Source organism: Diabrotica undecimpunctata, chromosome 2, assembly GCF_040954645.1.
Source record: "Diabrotica undecimpunctata isolate CICGRU chromosome 2, icDiaUnde3, whole genome shotgun sequence".
Classification (NCBI taxonomy): domain Eukaryota; kingdom Metazoa; phylum Arthropoda; class Insecta; order Coleoptera; family Chrysomelidae; genus Diabrotica; species Diabrotica undecimpunctata.
The window spans coordinates 11,361,876-11,379,957 of NC_092804.1; the positions used below are offsets into that span (position 1 = coordinate 11,361,876).

General features: G+C 31.7%; 2 protein-coding genes across 2 annotated transcripts; both read left to right on the forward strand.

The window, feature by feature from the left end:
- Positions 1-245: 245 nt before the first annotated feature.
- LOC140434179 (uncharacterized) lies at positions 246-3,190 on the forward strand. The gene is made up of 3 exons (XM_072522247.1): positions 246-373; positions 771-923; positions 1,178-3,190. The coding sequence occupies exons 1-3, from the start codon at positions 347-349 to the stop codon at positions 3,188-3,190; spliced, it is 2,193 nt and encodes a 730-aa protein (XP_072378348.1). The 5' UTR covers positions 246-346.
- Positions 3,191-4,448: 1,258 nt separating this feature from the next.
- Positions 4,449-15,288, forward strand: LOC140434180 (XK-related protein 7-like). Its single transcript, XM_072522248.1, is given in 7 exon segments — positions 4,449-4,678; positions 4,853-5,284; positions 5,849-6,351; positions 7,498-7,675; positions 7,678-7,740; positions 10,497-10,720; positions 11,319-15,288. Coding segments are annotated over 6 exon segments (1,737 nt in total). The 5' UTR covers positions 4,449-4,678; positions 4,853-4,875; the 3' UTR covers positions 11,679-15,288.
- The last annotated feature ends 2,794 nt before the right edge of the window (positions 15,289-18,082 follow it).

The window sequence follows — 18,082 nt, forward strand, 5'->3', positions numbered from 1 at the left end:
GAAAAGGTCATTTGTATAATATAAATAACATTTACATTAAAATCATTTTTCATTCTTTGTAGTAAGAATCTAACTATAAAGTGCCCTGTTATTCCCCAAGCAAATATTTCTCACCAGAAAAATCCCCCTATCTGACAATACCCAATCAATACACATTGAAGGAAAGGTTTCACATATATTTGAGTAGGTAGGTACTTCACATTTGTATTTACAGGGATTTCACATTAAATTACATATATAAATATAAGGCACAAATTGAAAAAAAAAATTAATTATTCAAGTGTACTTCTTCAACTGTTACTTTGTGTGTTGTGTTTGTGCAAAGAAACTAAAAAATATATAGAAAATGGATAAGTGGCTTTTCAGTTTTAAGGTAAATATAAAAAATAGTTAAAAGTTACAATCATTATATATATATATATATATATATATATATATATATATATATATATATATATATATATATAATAGAGAAATCACATAAGCATTAACCATAACTAAATTTGTACCTTCTAGGATGCATGTTCAATAGTTTAAAATAATTATTTTTTGTTCACATCAAAAAATCATTTCCTATACAATAATTAATGGTACTTATTGGTTTTTTTAAGTACCATATAGTTTACAATATCTTTATGCTTCTTCAAAAATCAAAATTACCAACATATACCTGCTGTGAATGAGAGGTAAAAGTTCAGTAGATTTTGTATAGATCTTTTAAGCTTCTTAAAATTAAATTTTGTGTTTTAATAAAGCAAATTGTTTTTTAGAGTAAACATCAGGAAACAGAGACAAATAAGCAGAAAGATTCCCCAGTACCACTTGATGTAGAAAAGCCAGGTTGCAGTCATCAAGTTGAAGGCTCCCCTATTTATCCTGCTCCCACACATTCTCATATTATGAGTGACAATGGCGATACTATGGTAATGTATTGAAGCAATTGATAATTTTATAAAAATTACATAAAAACACAGACTTCATATCGTATTTATTTATTAAAATTATATAGATAATATAATTAAATTAAACTATAAACTACAAATATCAGATATAATTACAGAAATTAGGTATAATATGAGAAAGATTTAAAACTACTACAGTAGTGAAATACATTTGTATTTGACTTTGACTAATATTTTATTGATTTACACCATCTAAATTATGATTATATTTTTAGAATGATCCTACACCAGCAAAAAAGAAAATAAAAATAGAGAAAGCATCAAAGAGTGAAAAAAAGAAGACTTTTAACAGCTCTTGGAAAAGTGTACCACAGTTTAAGAATTGGTTAGAAAAATCAATAAAACAACCATCATCTGAGGGTAATGAGTACGCCTATTGCAAGGTATGTGATTGTGATATTGTAGCTCATAAAAGTGTATTACTAAAACATTCAATAAGTGAAAGGCATAAATTAAATTGGACAAAAGTGGCGAGCAATACTAAACTCACTGAATTGTATAAACCAAATGCTGATGATGTAGCTGTAAAAACGGCAGAGTTAAAGTTATGTGCCTTGTTGGCAAGCAATAACCTGCCATTTTTATTAGTAGACACCCTAACTCCTTTAATTCAAAATATATGTTATGACTCGAAAATTGCTAAACAATTACACTTAAAACGAACCAAAGCTAAGTCAATTATTTGCAATAACTTGGGGTATAATTTTCTTGAAGAACTATATATTAAATTAAGGGAGCCAGGATGTTTTTTTTCTTTGGTTATGGATGAAACTACTGATATTTCAGTAAAAAAGCAATGTGCATTCACTACTATAATTTATGAAAATAATTCAACCAAAACACAATTTTTTGATCTTGTCGAGGCTCATGGATCAACAGCTAGTGATTTATATGGTATTCTAAAGAACTGTTTAACTTCAAAGAATATTCCACTGACTAATTTTGTAGGGTTTTCATCAGATACCACCAATGTTATGGTTGGAGAGTTTAACTCTGTATTTTCCAAGTTAAAAGAAGAATTTCCACACATAGTATGCATTAGATGCTCATGTCATATGGCACATTTAGCTACATCAAAAGCCTGTTTAAAATTACCTAGGCATGTGGAAGATCTGCTACGGAACATAGGCAGTCATTTTAATAGGAGTGCTTTGAGGAGACACAAATTTATAGAGTTCCAAAATTTTTTTCAAGTGAAAATTCACAAGATACTCTCTCCAGCCATAACAAGATGGTTATCTATTAAAGAATGTGTCGATAGAGTACTTGAGCAATATGAGCCACTTAGAGCATATTTGACAGAGTATGTATTTGAAGACCCGTCAATTACAACAGAAACAATGTTGGAAACCATGTCAAATTTGTTCACACCGGTGTATCTAGAGTTTATGTCATATTCTTTAGGACTAATGACAGATTTCAATTTACTCTTTCAGTCAGAAAAACCACTTCTTTGTAAGGTTCAGCCACAAACTGAAACTCTGTTGAGAACGCTGTGTTCTAATTTTATAAAGATGTCTGTAATAAAAAGAACCAACGACATATTTAGACTTAACCATGAAAACCCTACAAATTTTGTTAGTTTACATGATATTTATATAGGAGTTGCTGCAACAGAAAGCTTGAAAGAATTAAAAAAAAAGCCAAATTTGAACCAAAAAGAATTTGATAGTTTTTTTAAATGTATTTTAGAATTCTATATAGAGTTAGTTAGTAATATTAAAAATCGATTCACCTTTAACGACCCTATCTATAAAATAATTTCAATATTGGATCCCAAAATTGCACAAAGCTTTGAAATAAAATCATTACAATGTGTAACTAATCAATTCCCTATTTTAAAAGAATATGTTAATATTCAGGAGTTAGATAATGAATGGAGAAGACACGCTTTATTAGACTTTGAAAAATTAAATTTAAATTCAGATGACTGTGAGCAATATTGGTCTCAAATATTTAATTTAAAAAATGATGCTAATGCTTTTTTATTTCCGAATTTAAAAAAAACGCTACAGCTACTTTTTGTTTTGCCATTCTCTAATGCTAGTGTAGAACGTATATTTAGTGATTTGTTTAACATAAAAAGTGACAAACGGAATTTATTAAACTCTTCAACAGCAAAGGCTATTTTGGCAACCAAAGCAGGAGTTGAAAAGAATGGCGGTTGCTTAAAATTCATACCATCCAAAAAAATGCTAGGCCATAATACATGGAAAGACAATCAGTAGCTTGTATTTTAATATAGTATGTTTCTACTTTAAGTATACCTATGTTTTTGTTTTAATAGAATAATTTACATTAGTTTAAGATATTTAATCTGTTGTTTACTTGTAAGTACCATTCATAACTGATTATTAAAGCTAAAATATTACAAATGATGTATATTTTTCAAAATATCCTATTTTCCTGATAATATTTTAAGTAAAGAAAATAACTTGGCAAATAATTTGCAAACTTTTATGTCTTCAGTTTCTGAGGAAGACAAATTAGTTGAACATGTTCTTTTTGTATTCACATTTTACCGATCTGAGGTATATGCAACAGTTTTCAATTGCAAAGGTACATTTTCTTTGCTGATATGAATAACAGGAGTATCATTGTTATCCTCAAAAGCACATAAGTAAACTCCTTCCACAATAAGTTGTCTCTAGGAAACATAGAAAAATACCATGGAGGAACTAGACAGGTTCATCAATTGCTCATGACACAGGACACAGTACATAAGGTATTCTGAAATAAAATAAAAAAAAGTTAAACTACATAATTATAAAAAAAGTATTACAAATATGTAGGAAAGAGTCATAATTATAATTTTTATTGTATTCAGTTTCCATAGATATTTTACTAGAACCTTGCAGTTCCCAGTTGCCACTTTAAGAGCATATTTTCATATGCCTATGATGATGGAATAGTTCTTATTCTTAGTACCATATAAGCATTAAAAAGTGAACAGGTTCCACAATCAAATGAATTGTAGTTAAATAGGATAAAAATATATATAATTATGTACTCACCTATTAAAATTAATCCAGTCTAGATGCGCCATATTCTTGTTTTTAAGTTATAACATAACCATCAAGGGCAAGGGTGTACCAGTATCACACACTTTTTTTGGGCATTTCGCATTTTAAGGCACTCTAACCTAGCCAAGCTTTTATATGACAGTTAACATACTCTTAAATCAACAAATAAAAATTAAACCTCAATCCTACTTATTTTCTTTTCAGTTTCTTGTTTATTTTGTTTACCATCATTTACCATTTTGTTTATTTGTTTTGTGACTGTGACACGCTTTCAATCCATTTTCAATCATGATTTTCAATCACTATTACAATGACAACTGACAGGACGTGACAGATGACAGTAAGGACATAAAAATAAGGTTTGTTTGATGTTTGTTGATTGCTTCACACGTTTTACAACACAGCGCATAATTTTGGACAAAATCGCATAATTTTTGACAGGGAGGTGCATCTTTCCATGCCCAGCCATTGGTAACACTGTTTGCGCCACAACATTCAACAAGTAATTTGTTAAACTGGAAGTTTTAAATTGTTTCTATAAGTTTATATGGAAAATACAATTTTGTTTTATTGCAATATGTTCCAAAATTGTTCGGTATCTTTGTACAGAACTTTAAACATTTTTTAAAGGGATTTTAAGATGAAAGGAGGTTAGGAATGTGGAAAGTAGCCCAGAAAAATACTGGAGGGCAAGTAAGTAAATGTAAATAGGGGTTGATTTTTGCACCTTAATTATTTTATCAATGATGAATATTGGAAATTTCTGAGATGTATGTATTTAATACACTTACAGCAATTTACAATTACAGCTTAATTTGTTTTTCTGCAAATTAATAAGCACCACATTAATAATACTTTTCATTTTAGCATGAGGTGATGTATTTAGAGACATGGCAGAATTCTTGCCACTATGCGACTTGCTCTTCAATGTAGTGTCCCTTGCAGCATATTTCTGTGATCTGGTATTTGATATCCTGGTTGTATATGCTCTCTATGAAAAGGGCTTAATAGTGCTCTTTTCTCAATGCTTGGCAGCCATAATCATAAGTACAGTTGTCTCCCAAGTTCTATCAATGCACTGGTATCTACAATGCAAAACAAGTACCAGTTGGCAGAAATGGATTGTGATAATATTTCATATTTTGCAACTGGGTGTTTTATGGCGATATGCTCGACTCCTTGTACCTGTTCAGTTAGCTAGTGTTAAGCGTGAAGTCAGAGACTTGTGTATTTTAAGAATAGTGCATGGGTTCTTACAAGCTGCACCAATGTTGCTTCTACAACTTACATTGTTACCTGGTAAGTGACTTAACTATATTATGTCTAGTTATAGTATAGTAATTATGAAGGATTGTTTGGTCAACTTTGTATAAATTCTTTTATATTCATATTTAAATGATAATTAAAAAGAGAAAATACATGCTAAGAAATGTTGGAAATCTTTAGTAATCATGAAAACTGTATTATTTTTTTATTTAATTTATTACATTTTTAAAATTTTAATGTTTGGCCACAGCTTATTTTAACAGTTATTCAAACTGATTCTTTTTTCAGTTTTTTTTTAAACTACATAAATATTAACTCCCTTTACCACAACTCTTTAACATAAACCCTTGAAAAATTAAAAACTCTTTAAAGTATTTTGTGTTTCACTTCGTCTTTAACTTAATGAGGTTCTACTATATATAATATAGATAGTTCATAACAAGCAATTCATGGTTGCTCTATTTTATGTACATTCAAATATTGCCAAGACAACTATAGAAAAAGAAGTTTGCAAGAGTTTTTACTACAAAAAAAAACAAATCTAATTTTCAATTAATTAACTGCATAAAACAAATATTGTGATATTTCTATTTTTAGGAGTGGAAGGTGGTCCCCAAACAGATCTAATAAAAGTATCCTCAGCTCTCTCCCTGTTTTCAATATGTTGGGCACTAGCTTCATTCAGCAAACACATACAAAGTATTGATCGCTTAGTACTTACATGGCTGGGCGTAGTTTCTCAACTTTTATGGAGAGGAGGCACTGTAACAGCACGTGCCTTAGCTCTATCAGCCTATGCAGCTAGTTACAATTCTTGGGTATTTTTAGTACTAGCCCTCCACTGGGCATGCATGTTCCTGTGGTTACTCTCGCCTAGAAGTCCATTCCACGGACAGAGAGGAAGTAAACTGGGAGTGTGTGCCCTTATAGCAGCTATTTATATTTTGGCTTATATAAATCTTCAAGATAAGCCACACCGAAGAACAATGGGGATATTTTATGTAGTTATGTTACTCGAAAATTGTATGTTGGTAGGTGCTTGGGTTGCAGCTGTGTGGCATGTACGACCTCCACATTGGGAATTGGTGCCGATTTTAACAGTAAGTTTAATAATATTAATCATTTTACTCCTTATACTAGTTGTTTAATAAATAAATTGCCTTGATTTGCTATTACAAAAATTGGCGAACTAATTTATTTTGGCCTAATTGACAAAATATCAAATAGGGAGTTTATGAATTGCTTATTTTTTAGTTTGGGTTTATTTTAAATAAATCTTTCTTTCTTTCTCCCCTTCCTTTTACCCTAACAGGGTGTCGGATTTAAATAAATCAATAAAAAATAAATTAATGAAACAAACAAGAAACATTCCATAGCAATTGTAACGAAGTACAAACATATCTAAAAGGAACAAAATACACCAAGGTGTGGTAATTTATAAATAACAACAGTATAAGGAAAGAAAACATCTAGTCTTAAACTAAAAAATGGAACCAAACAGAAACATTATTGTAAAAATCTTTAGCAAGAAAATTAAAGCCAATATCAAACAAAAATCAAAGGAGAACAAGTGTAATTAACAACAAATGTATTTTAAAAAGGTAAAAAAATTGAAAAGCAGCCAAAACATCACAGCTAAAGATCAGAAAATATATGGTATGGTAACTTCAGGGGGAATTGCAATAAGACCAACAGTGAACGTTATTTTAAAACATAAGTAAATGTTGTATCATTGATATGTTATTGACTTACTAATAGTTGTATTTTCTTTTTATTAATTTCCTCTTTTAATATGGTAACCAGAACATACCTAAAAAATGTTTGCATTCATAAGGTATTTTATAAATACAATTCTTTGTTCTTTCTTGTTCATTGTTAGGTTTAGTTTTAAATAAAATAGATCTCAATGTTTGTTTTTTTTTAATGTTGTTGATATGTTTAATTTATTTCCTATCATTTTAAGTTTTTTCGATAATCCCTTTATGTATGGTATTTTTATTTTCCTCATATATTATAATAAAATTTTATATATAATAGGTTTGCACGTGCATATTGCGCACTAACATTTATGATATGGAAAATGGCTACACTGTCAACCAACGTTATTTAAACGTAAAATCCATAAGCTACTTTAAAATACAGTTGTTCTCTTGATCACTTGATATAATTTGGTATTGCGGATTAAAATACATTTGTAATATCCACAGTTATATTTTAATGTAGTTTATAATAATAATGCTTTTCAGGTATCCTTATTTGCCGCAGGCATAATATTTATGCTTGTTTACTACAAGTTTTTCCATGTGAAACGTCTCATGGAGAAACCGTCCCATCCACCTGGTGTGTTCAATTGCCGTTTTAGTAGTCCCTCTGCATCTGCTCTGTATCGAAAAAAGAAGAAACCAACTACTTTTGTACCGCCGCCGGCTTAGGTCCAGTCACTGTTCCATTCTGGAGACGACCCTTACCATCTTCAAGTGAAAATGAAGGTATGTACTTAATTCTCCATTTTGTTATAGATATATACAGTAGGCTCCCTCTATAACGAGAACTGAAATGACAGAATTACCTCGTTATAAGCCGATCTCGTTATATCAGACAATAATAATACTGTGCATACATATGAATCTGTAGTTTTCTAAACCATTAACTTCCTATAGTGAAGCCATTCGGAGCAATATAAGATGCTAATAAATATTGTTTGAATGGCGTTTTTGAAAAAAAGTTATTTACTTTTATTGTCAATGAAATATATTAAAACATAAAAGAGTTGTTTACTTTTATTATCAATGATAAACGTTAAAACAAAAAATCTGTACTTATATTCTTTTCCAACTACATAATGTATAAAGCGTATTTTCAAGGATAACATAAACTATTGCTTCTGCAATTTTAAGAACTCTGTCATTTTTAACTGCTTTAAATGGTCCAGTATCATTCTATCATATTTTCTAAAGATGTGAAACAGTTGTATTTATTCATTGTAAAGAAGTTTATTGCGGGCTGCAGTTAAGTTTATTGAGGGGCTGTTTGAAAAGGTATTTATTTATGGCCACGACCGGACCAAAAACGTAAAAAACACGTTTTTTGATCTTATTTTCTCTCGTTATAACCAAATTTGCCTCGATATAGACGGTTATAGTTCAATAGAAATTTCACGGGACATCTAATGTATCTCGTTATAAGCGAAACCTCGTAATAACCGTGTTCGTTATAGAGGGAGTATACTGTATATAGTTCTAACAAACTGTTCAATCATATGGATGGTGTTATGTATAAAGCATTTAAACCACAAACCATTAAAAATTGAGTTATCCTAATCACATGATATATTATAAAACATTTAATCATCACTTCAAGCTAAAAACCACTTAATGCACAGTCAGCTATTGTAAGTTTATTTTGTAATAAACACTCAATCCTGTAGCATTGGTGCCATAACAGTTAAACAGTAGATTAGAGAATCTTCGTTATCTACTTGGTTATTAGTTTTTAATAAGATTAAACTTGATATATTAAAAAGATCCTAAACCAGATGGAAAGTGGTAAAACCTTCCTAATGATAAAAAGGTAAGTCAACATTTTATTTATTGTACTTTAAAGTGAACATGAAGCTGGGAGAGGAACCTAAGAGCTGTGATCCTGTTTGTAGTAATCTAGTACTTTTAATGATGCACATCTGTCGATTCTACTACTTGATGATACTTACTGCCAGGACATACCTTTCTGTCCAATGATTTAGAATTTGGGGATATTGAGTGCTCTTTAAAGATCCAACAGCGCTTATACACAGATGTAAACTACGTTAATGTTATGAAAGAATGTAGGAGAAAAAACAAATTTGTTGTTAACAAAACAGAAAGAGGAGAAATGGTTTCAATTGACAAACTATTGGAATGTATCACAGACAGGAAAGTTGACTCAGAGAAAGAGAAAGTAAATTGGCTCAAGACTCTTGAAATCAAAGTTTTAAAGAGTGAGTCTTTCTTGCATTTATATTAAATAATAAACTAGCATCTATTTGTACATACATGACTGTCTCCAATACTCTCAATCCCACAGTCAAACATCACAAGTTTCTAGTTTCTGGCCCCTCTCTGACAGAGACTTTGGAGTGATCGAAAAACAAAAACGATATTTTAAAGACATTTTTTTGCCAGACGATTACGAAACTAGAGAAGTTTCTTACAAACCGGAAAAAAGGGGAGCAAGATATAAAAGTAGAATGGCTTAAAATACAGTGGCTAATGTTCAAAGCAGAAGAGCCCTTCAAAATTTATTTTAAATATTCTAATAACGAGAGTGTATTATTTAATTGTGTTGACGTCTCAAAAAAAGAGCAGATATCTTTCAGATAAAAAGAGAAGGCTTCCACCTGGATATCCACTATCCTGCTAGAAGACCCACTATCCTGCTGGAAGAACCACTTCAGAGTTTTCTTTCTTGCATTCCGCTGGTCTATCATGAATTCTACACAAACTTGAAGACAAACGTGGAGGCAATAGATAATGATATTGGATCGGAAACAGATGTATAGGTGACCTAAGTTAAGGCTTTATGTTTTTCGTACAAGCTTAATATTCGACATAGTAGCCCAATTGACTTTTTTTTTGTATAAGAAAAGATTTTTTTGTTAATCTTTTACTCATTCGACTCATATAATGTGTAAGGTTCCAGGAATGTTTGTGAGTGTGAATAGAATAATAATGGTTAATAAAAAAAAACCTTAAAAATGGTTTCATTTTTAGCTCAATTTTTTAGTTGCTGATATCTCAAAACATCAATTTTATACTTAGGCCATTGTGCTTCTGAACAACTCTATTAGTATGTGGGTTACTCTGTTTAAAGAAATTTTCTTTCTTGTATAACCTAAAAAGCAAAAAGGATTTATCCAACATTTTATTTTTTACACAGAAATAATTGGTATATAATGGTATATCACAGATATACTATAATAAAACATGTGATTTGCAACAGATTATAAACTTTAAAGCTATTTATCTCAAAATCAGACTTGTGTGGGTTGACTTTTTTTGCATAACACAATCCATATATACTTTTTTTCCCAAAAATGTCTAAACATTGTTTTACGAATCACCAGATAATCATAGGTAAAACCTTTTTACCTAGTTGGGTGCCAATGTCTTAAAATTGTGTATTTTCCAAAAAAGAAACTAAAATTGTTTCTACTTTCCACTACAATATTTTGTGTTAAATAATAACTTTCATCTTTTATATTTTGCAGGCAGCAGTGTAGGTTCCCGAGTAAACATCCACCAAAAACTTCAAGAGAAAAAACAGAAACAGTTAGCGGAACTCAAAATAATCGAAGAGGAAATAAAGCAGGGTAAATTAGTTGGTCCAGAAGGAGCAGAATTCGACGATAGACAACCGATACCAAGGGCCAAACGCCACGTTGAACCTCAGCTTTTTAGTTTGTCATCACTGAATAATTTGGCGAATTATGGGGTAAGTATTATCATTTATATATATGTAAATCCTATGTATAGTATAGAAAATTTCCTCTTATATGATAAAACTTCATTCTCCCATGTTGTAACGTAACAGTGAGTCAATCGAACTACTGGGACACTGATAAACTTTGTGTTTTGAAGGCATCGTTGCTCACTCATTGTAAATAATGAGCAAGGTCGTTTAGGGAAGTAGAAAAAACAAAAAATATCAAAAAATAAAAGAAAAAAAGGTCTTTTAATAGTTCATAGGCTCGATCAGATCTGGTGTCAAATATTTGCAAAATCATCAGCAAAAAAGTTGTTTACAACTTAAAAATGACACTGACAGCATTAATATTTGTGATCTTTCGAAGTCTTTGTAATATGCCCTTTCTCTCCCTCTCTCTGTATTTTCAAGACTTGTATCTTTAATAAATAATATATGAAGTTATCTTACACATTTTTCACCTCCTATTCTATAAAACTCTTACAATAAACTGATTTGTTAGATACTATAGAAACTCTAAAGTAAATATATGATTTTAAGTTACAGAAATATTAATGTCATCAAATCTTAAAATAATCAAATTACGAATTCGACTTTTTACTTTCAGATCATAACCCGTAGACCGCCTCCAAGAGCACCCAGAAGCAGAACCCCCGAACTTCTTCTGGCTCCTAGATACCTCTACTGCGAATGTACAATTCCCGAACCGGAAATAGTAGAAGTTCCCGTCCCCCACACTTCTTCGGATTTGGAAAGCCAAGTCTCTTTGCCACGTTCCTACACATTACCCCGAGAATTCAAATATTACAGAAGGCAGAGAGTGGGAAGACCTATTCAGCCGATTCCTTCCACTAATAGTAGTGACGGAGATGTAGATAGTGGAGATGACGAATCAGACTGTAATCCTCCTCCTCCTACGGTTGTGAGGCCGCTGAGGAGGCATTTTAGGCACGAAACTAAATTATAGTCAGATAACTATGAACGAAATACGATTGAGGGTTGTGGTAAGTGACATGCAACATTCATTTCGATAGAAAATGTCCACTACAAAAAAATACCGTTCTCTAATAATTAAAGGACACATTTTTGGACTTTGTTGCTTTTTTAAACAGAGAGGCAGTCAACAATAAATCAGGTATTTAAATATAACAATTGATCTTCGTAAACTAATAATCAACTAACAAAAAATAGTGCAATATATCCTTTGCGGTTTAAGTAAGTCAGTAGGAGAGCTGTGTATCTTGAATATCAAAACACGACTCTTTAGAATCTGTACTGTAGAAATCTACAGTACAGACTCAGACTTTGCAACTTTTTATCCAAGATATTTCGACAAAATATTCCATAAAGTGGATCCAAATGTTGCGCGCCATAGATGATGTATCATTCGCGTCTTTCCATACTACGCCCTACAGAAGCAGTAGCTTCTTCAGGATGATTTCTCGAAGGATGCGTGTTATCACTTCGAGTAATCTTGATGCAGAAACGTTTCATCGTTAATCGATTTTCGTTCGCGATACATTTTACAAACAAAACCATGTTTTTCGAAGTAAATCGTTACAATTTGCAAACGTTGTTCTAGTCGCTATCCGTTTATGATGAAATGGCCTACAATACTGAATATAAAACAGCCGAGAGTTGTAAAAGTGTCTGCCACGACAAACAGTGCTTCCAACTTAAATTGAGGCGGTAGCTAGAAGAAGAGCCTATCTGCTAAAAGTGTATTTTGAGAAACAAGCATTCAAAATAAAATGTCTCTTTTTTCTTTTCAAATGAAAAGTATTAAAACAAGTTTACATAACCCCTTCTTCTGGAGAACACATTTAGCAGATTAAAATGTCTTCTGCAGAAGAAAGGCCTATAACTTTTTACTGTTGTATAGTATGCTCCAGTTATATATTGTAGTATACAAAGGTTTAAAATAATAATCAAGGTCTTTGTACAACAAGAAAACTTTTATTTTGTTTGCACTACATTATATTTAATATAATTGTATGCTAAATTTCCTCACCATCTGAGTCATCAGCATTACTCTCATTGTCCTTTTCAGCCGGTGTGCTGTCTTGAAATAAAAGTTTGTAGAAGTTTCTATTTTCTTCTCTAAAGTACTGAAACAAGTCTCTCACGTCTTTTATTTTAGACTGATTAATAGAAACCCGAGGCAAAGGTGTAAGAGTAAGGTCAAGTGCCAAAGTTTTTTCATATCTAAAAGGGGTATACATTACAAAGTAGCTTTTAGAAGCAGCCAATGTCCCACAAGGTTTATATTTCAGCACGCGATACTGTTGTATTTTAAACTCACAATCTCACAGACTTCTTCAAAAAATAAGGAAGAAATGCTGCAACCCAGTCATATATTATAGAGGAGTCATGTTTGAAGCAGAAAGGGGAAGGAGTTTGTCTGCACTGTACGATTTTTTCTAGGTAGACTTTGGGTTCCTCGACATCTTGAACTCTTTTTAAGACCTGTCTTATTACCCCAAAATTTCTGTCTCACTGACTAAAGGAGTGTCCACGAACAGGATGAATATGTGTCACTTCGACTCTGTATAGTGTAATGTTTTTATTAATTCTAATTTATTGTTCTTATTTTAATTTACTAAAACACGATAATTTATATCAAGTTATTAAACCACTGTACAACAATTTATTTGACTAATAATTACATAATTTATCTATCGGACGTTACAATTTAAACGCGAGCGCGAGCTTCTTTGTTGACTGTTCTCCTTCAATGAAAGCTCCGTTATTATATATGAAAATACAACTGGTCGAGAATTCAGGCGAATCCCTCTGATTATACTACAAAGTAAATCCGGGTGATCGTTCGACCGGTTTCTGGAAGCTTCCGTTTCAGGTAGATTTCTGCCAGCTGATCGAAGGGTCTCGTAGAATACAACATATTAGTGAATAAACAACATGTTTACAGGTTTTTAATATGACTCATATTTTTAAGTAACAATAGTTTTGATATTCAGGAATAAAACTGATTTTGATGATTCTGATTTTTATTTTGGCCTCCAGCTGCATCTGATAGAAGAATAATATGCTTGGTATTTGGATAATCTACTAATTTATTGTGAATAGTCAAAGATGAATGAAGCAACACTACTTGCTCCCTTTTTACATTGAGATTATATGAAGGAATATACATATATGATGATCCATCATTATAGACGTGTATATTGAATACATACATCCATAAAAGTCTTTTATAGAACTGTTTTGTTATGCTGAGCTTTGGCAACTCTAGATTTTGTGCGTAATCATTTTTTAGCTTGGAATATGCCTCGAGTCTCTTTTTATGGAGATTTTAATCAACACGGCATTCATCATTCCGATTCTTTTCAAGTTTGATTTTATATATACGACAATAATCACATGTGTCAGTCTTCGGTGTTTTGAACGTAAAATTAGTTTCTCTGAAAAACTTGAAATAGGCCTTGTATTTCATCGTAAGATTATTCCCAGTAGTGTCTTTAAACAACTTTTGAAACTGCCCAAAAATTCTTAATCGTTAGGTCTGGGTCGTCGAAGTACAATCTGTTTGTTTTTCGAGGTGTGTAATGACTTGGTTTATGTGGAATAGATTTTAGATATTCTAAAGCCATAGAATAAACATCTGAAATTTTTCTTTATTTTCATGTTTTTCACGTTTTTCGTCAAGTGGAGTTTTCTCAACAATTTTTTTCTGTAATATTCTTACACGTCATTCCTACTTGATATAAGTTACCAAAAAAGGAACGGCACACGGGCACATCACAACCAGAAGTTTTGAGCTTGTATTTTCAGTGATACTGTCTGCTAATTTTGGGATTTTATATTTTTCTATATCTTTCTGGAGGCTCCTTTAATGCCATACAACCTGCTAGAAGAGTGACTTGTTCTTTTTTTGAACCAGCATCATAAAAAGAGTCAAATAAACGCTTTTAATTTTGCGAAGTTAGTTTTGCAAAACATTTTTCTACATAACACTTACGGACAACAGAAAATACCTTACTCTGTACAGTTTCTCCAGTCCAGTCTTTCTGAAGAATTTTCTTTTTGGCACCTTTTGACACCGCGTTATCTAAAATAACTTTACGAATAACCATTGCTTTAAAATACACTTAAACTTACAGTTTAAAATATAACATAACCTCAATCACATTGTCAGAAATTCACCAAAACAGAGTTGATTTAGAGGCACAAATCTTTCTCGGCTGTGCCAACACTTCACTAAAAAAAGTGTTGGACCAACGTAAAAAACCGTAATATCGTAAAAAAAATTGGTAGACTGACCTTGGTAGAGAACAACATAAAGAAGTGTTCTCCGGAAGAAGGGTCCATAGGGCTATAGGCCTTTATTCTAGCCACCGCCTCAATTATATACCTCTAAAACCTTTAACACGATAAGGCGAATATTTCAAAATAACTCTCAGGTTGAAGTAGCAATAGTATCTTTAAGTGATAAAAAATCATAGACATATATTAACATAGACAGCATGCCAGCAACGAATAATGGCGACGTCTGTTACGGTTGTTCGATCTGTCTCTCTCTAGCGCACTGAAACTTCCTACTCGCTGTCTCCCGACCATCGAGCAAAAAGACAAAAGAGGGAATCTAATCGTTATGAAAAGGAGACCAAAAAAGTGGCCTCTGATGGCGGACATATCCGGAAATGCGAATGCGCCAAATTTAAATTTTCCGACACTTATTAACAGTAGCTATAAAATAGTGTTTAGAATGTGTCTTAGACGAGAAAATTTTAATTAAATATTAACGATAACAGTCTAAAATGTGAAACAATTGTTAAAAAACTTCAATATAAATAAGATTTCATGTGACAGTTGGGACAAATAATAACATAACCCAACTAAATTTGATTTCTTAAACAAGGAAAGACTCTCTTTCCTTGTTTAATTTGGCCTCTCAAGATGGCACTTCCTGTCTAACAATATTTTTGCCCCCACTACCTTTATATTCCCTCTTTTGTCTTTTTGCTCGATGCTCCCGACCAAAAAAATATGCTTCTATACTTACTCGATGTAAGATAGAGACGCAACTAACAACGAAAACAAAGATGGTGTCGTTACTTAGCTCTACAGACTACTCGGTCTATAATAGAAGTTACAGAAATGACTATGGCACAATATTTTTGCCATAAATTATTAAATATTCTGCGGAAGATCATTATGCAAAAAAAAAGTGCAAACTATTTTTATCAATTTTGTAAATAAGGTATGTCTTTAATTGTCCTACAATCTAACTGAATTAACCTCAAAAACAATTTCAAGCTTCAGAATGGTATGTCACTTAACCAAAAATTTAACCCACATCTTGAAGTGTTCAAGAACTCAATCCGTCAATTACCCTATTATTTATTTGTAAAGCATTAATAATTGTGTCTAGATATTGCAAAAGACTTAAGATTTTAGATATTTCTGGCTTTTATTGGCCTATCTATTGTGATTGTAAACTTTTTATATATGATTTAATAGTTTTTTATGATATATTAAAATTTTTATAGAACTTTTTGTACTTTTTATATACATTTTATTGTATTTTTGTATTATTTATTTCTGTAAAGCTAATATACTTTTATACATATATTTTATAAGAAATCTGTGTTTTTTATTACCCTTTTCTTTTAGACATCAATGGACAAGGTCATTGAAGATAAGTTAAGCACATTTTGTCTTTTTAATATACCGCACCGTAAAATTAACTACGAGGAATTTAACAAAGCGTTCGACAGAGTAAGACTCAAATATGTAATTCATCTTCTGTATAATAGAGAATTTACCCTAAATATTATAAAAGCTATCGAAAATATCTACCAAAACAACAAAATGAAAGTCAGAATAGATGGACAACTTACAGAACCTATAGAAATAGGCAGCAGAATAAGACAAGGGGATTCATTGAGCCTCATGCTCTTCAATTTCTCAACACTGAGATTTAGTCAAGAATTTATAAAGCCAGTGTAAGACCAATAATGACATATGCCTCAGAAACAAGACCCGACACAGCCACAACGCAAAGGCTACTGGAAACGGTAGAGTTGAGAGCACAATAGAGGAAAATATGATGATCTGTCAAATTTTTTAGACCAAAAATGGTGATAATTTAAGTTGGTGTCATCATTAGCTTCCATCAAAATGAAAATACCAAGTAAAGCTAAAATCTTGGTATCATTTCTTTTTGACACTTTTTTATGTTCAGGTTCTTCATTGGTATGCCGCATAAGATTTTGCAATATTTCCGGAGTAAAGAATTTTTGCAACAACTGCAATATAATTTCTACTTTGCATTCATGTGGAAGTTCTGGTTGCTCACGGAAAATGTTTGGTACAGCTCGCCGCATAGGGCGTGGTGGGTGAGCTAAGTAGATTCTTCCTGACTTTGATTTATATACATGTGGCGTGTTACAGCTTTCATCAATTGCGTCGAAACTGGAACTAAACCAACGGCTATACAAAACCGAAGTGCAAGACAACAACCTAACAAGCCAGAGGCGGTTCAAATACTGCAAAATATAATTTGCTAATGTTTACTCGTATTTACAACGTTGTTAGCCGTAAACTACCGAGCACTCTAGATAAACTGACAGTTCCATAATGGACCAAGTAGGGTTATTTATTCGCTCCGTGCGTGACCATGGTAGGGGTACCTTGAAACGATGCCAGCGTGCGTAGCGGCGAAATATGACAAAATTGGAATCATGGAATCTTTTTACGCATAAATTTTATCAAAAATGTGTGCAAATACATGTTGCGTATTTAATTTTGCTAATAATAGCAAAAATAGTAAGTGTAGTTTTTATAGGTTCCCAAAGATTACATATAAATTAGAGAAAAGAAAAAGATGGATCCGTGCTATTAATATGTTGAACAGTTGAAATAGGAAATATTTAAATAATTTACCTTAAATGATATTTTATAAGACTTCAAGCTAACTGCAGAGTGCCTGATGACTTTAGCTTTTATATCATACCTTTTACTATCACTGTTTTTAATTATACGCTCTTTCACGTGAAAAACTTGATTTGTCAGTACTAGATTTTTCCCTTTCTTTTCCGTTTGGGGTTAAAAAGATATATTATGATGAATTTTGAGAAACCCAGTTTTTAATACTACATTTATTTTGTACATAAACTGAAAAAATATAATTAAAAAGTGAATTATTAATAATTGTCAATTTCGCCTGTATTTAACAATGTCAAACATATGTCATATGTTTAACCTGAAAATTGGTAGGTCCAAAACAGTCAGATAAGGGCGGTAGGTGTCGCGTCAGTCACGCACGGAGCGAATAGTCCACCGTAAAGTTTTTATAAAAGTAAGAGGAAATGAATTAATGGTAATATGGTATGCCGATAACTACTAATT

What these genes read in the sequence shown, in the direction of transcription:
- LOC140434179 (XM_072522247.1), top strand. Translation starts at nt 347, where the DNA reads ATGGATAAGTGGCTTTTCAGTTTTAAG. An exon ending in AGTGGCTTTTCAGTTTTAAG is followed by an intron (nt 374 to 770) that starts GTAAATATAAAA and finishes ATTGTTTTTTAG; the next exon opens with AGTAAACATCAGGAAACAGA. An exon ending in GTGACAATGGCGATACTATG is followed by an intron (nt 924 to 1,177) that starts GTAATGTATTGA and finishes TTATATTTTTAG; the next exon opens with AATGATCCTACACCAGCAAA.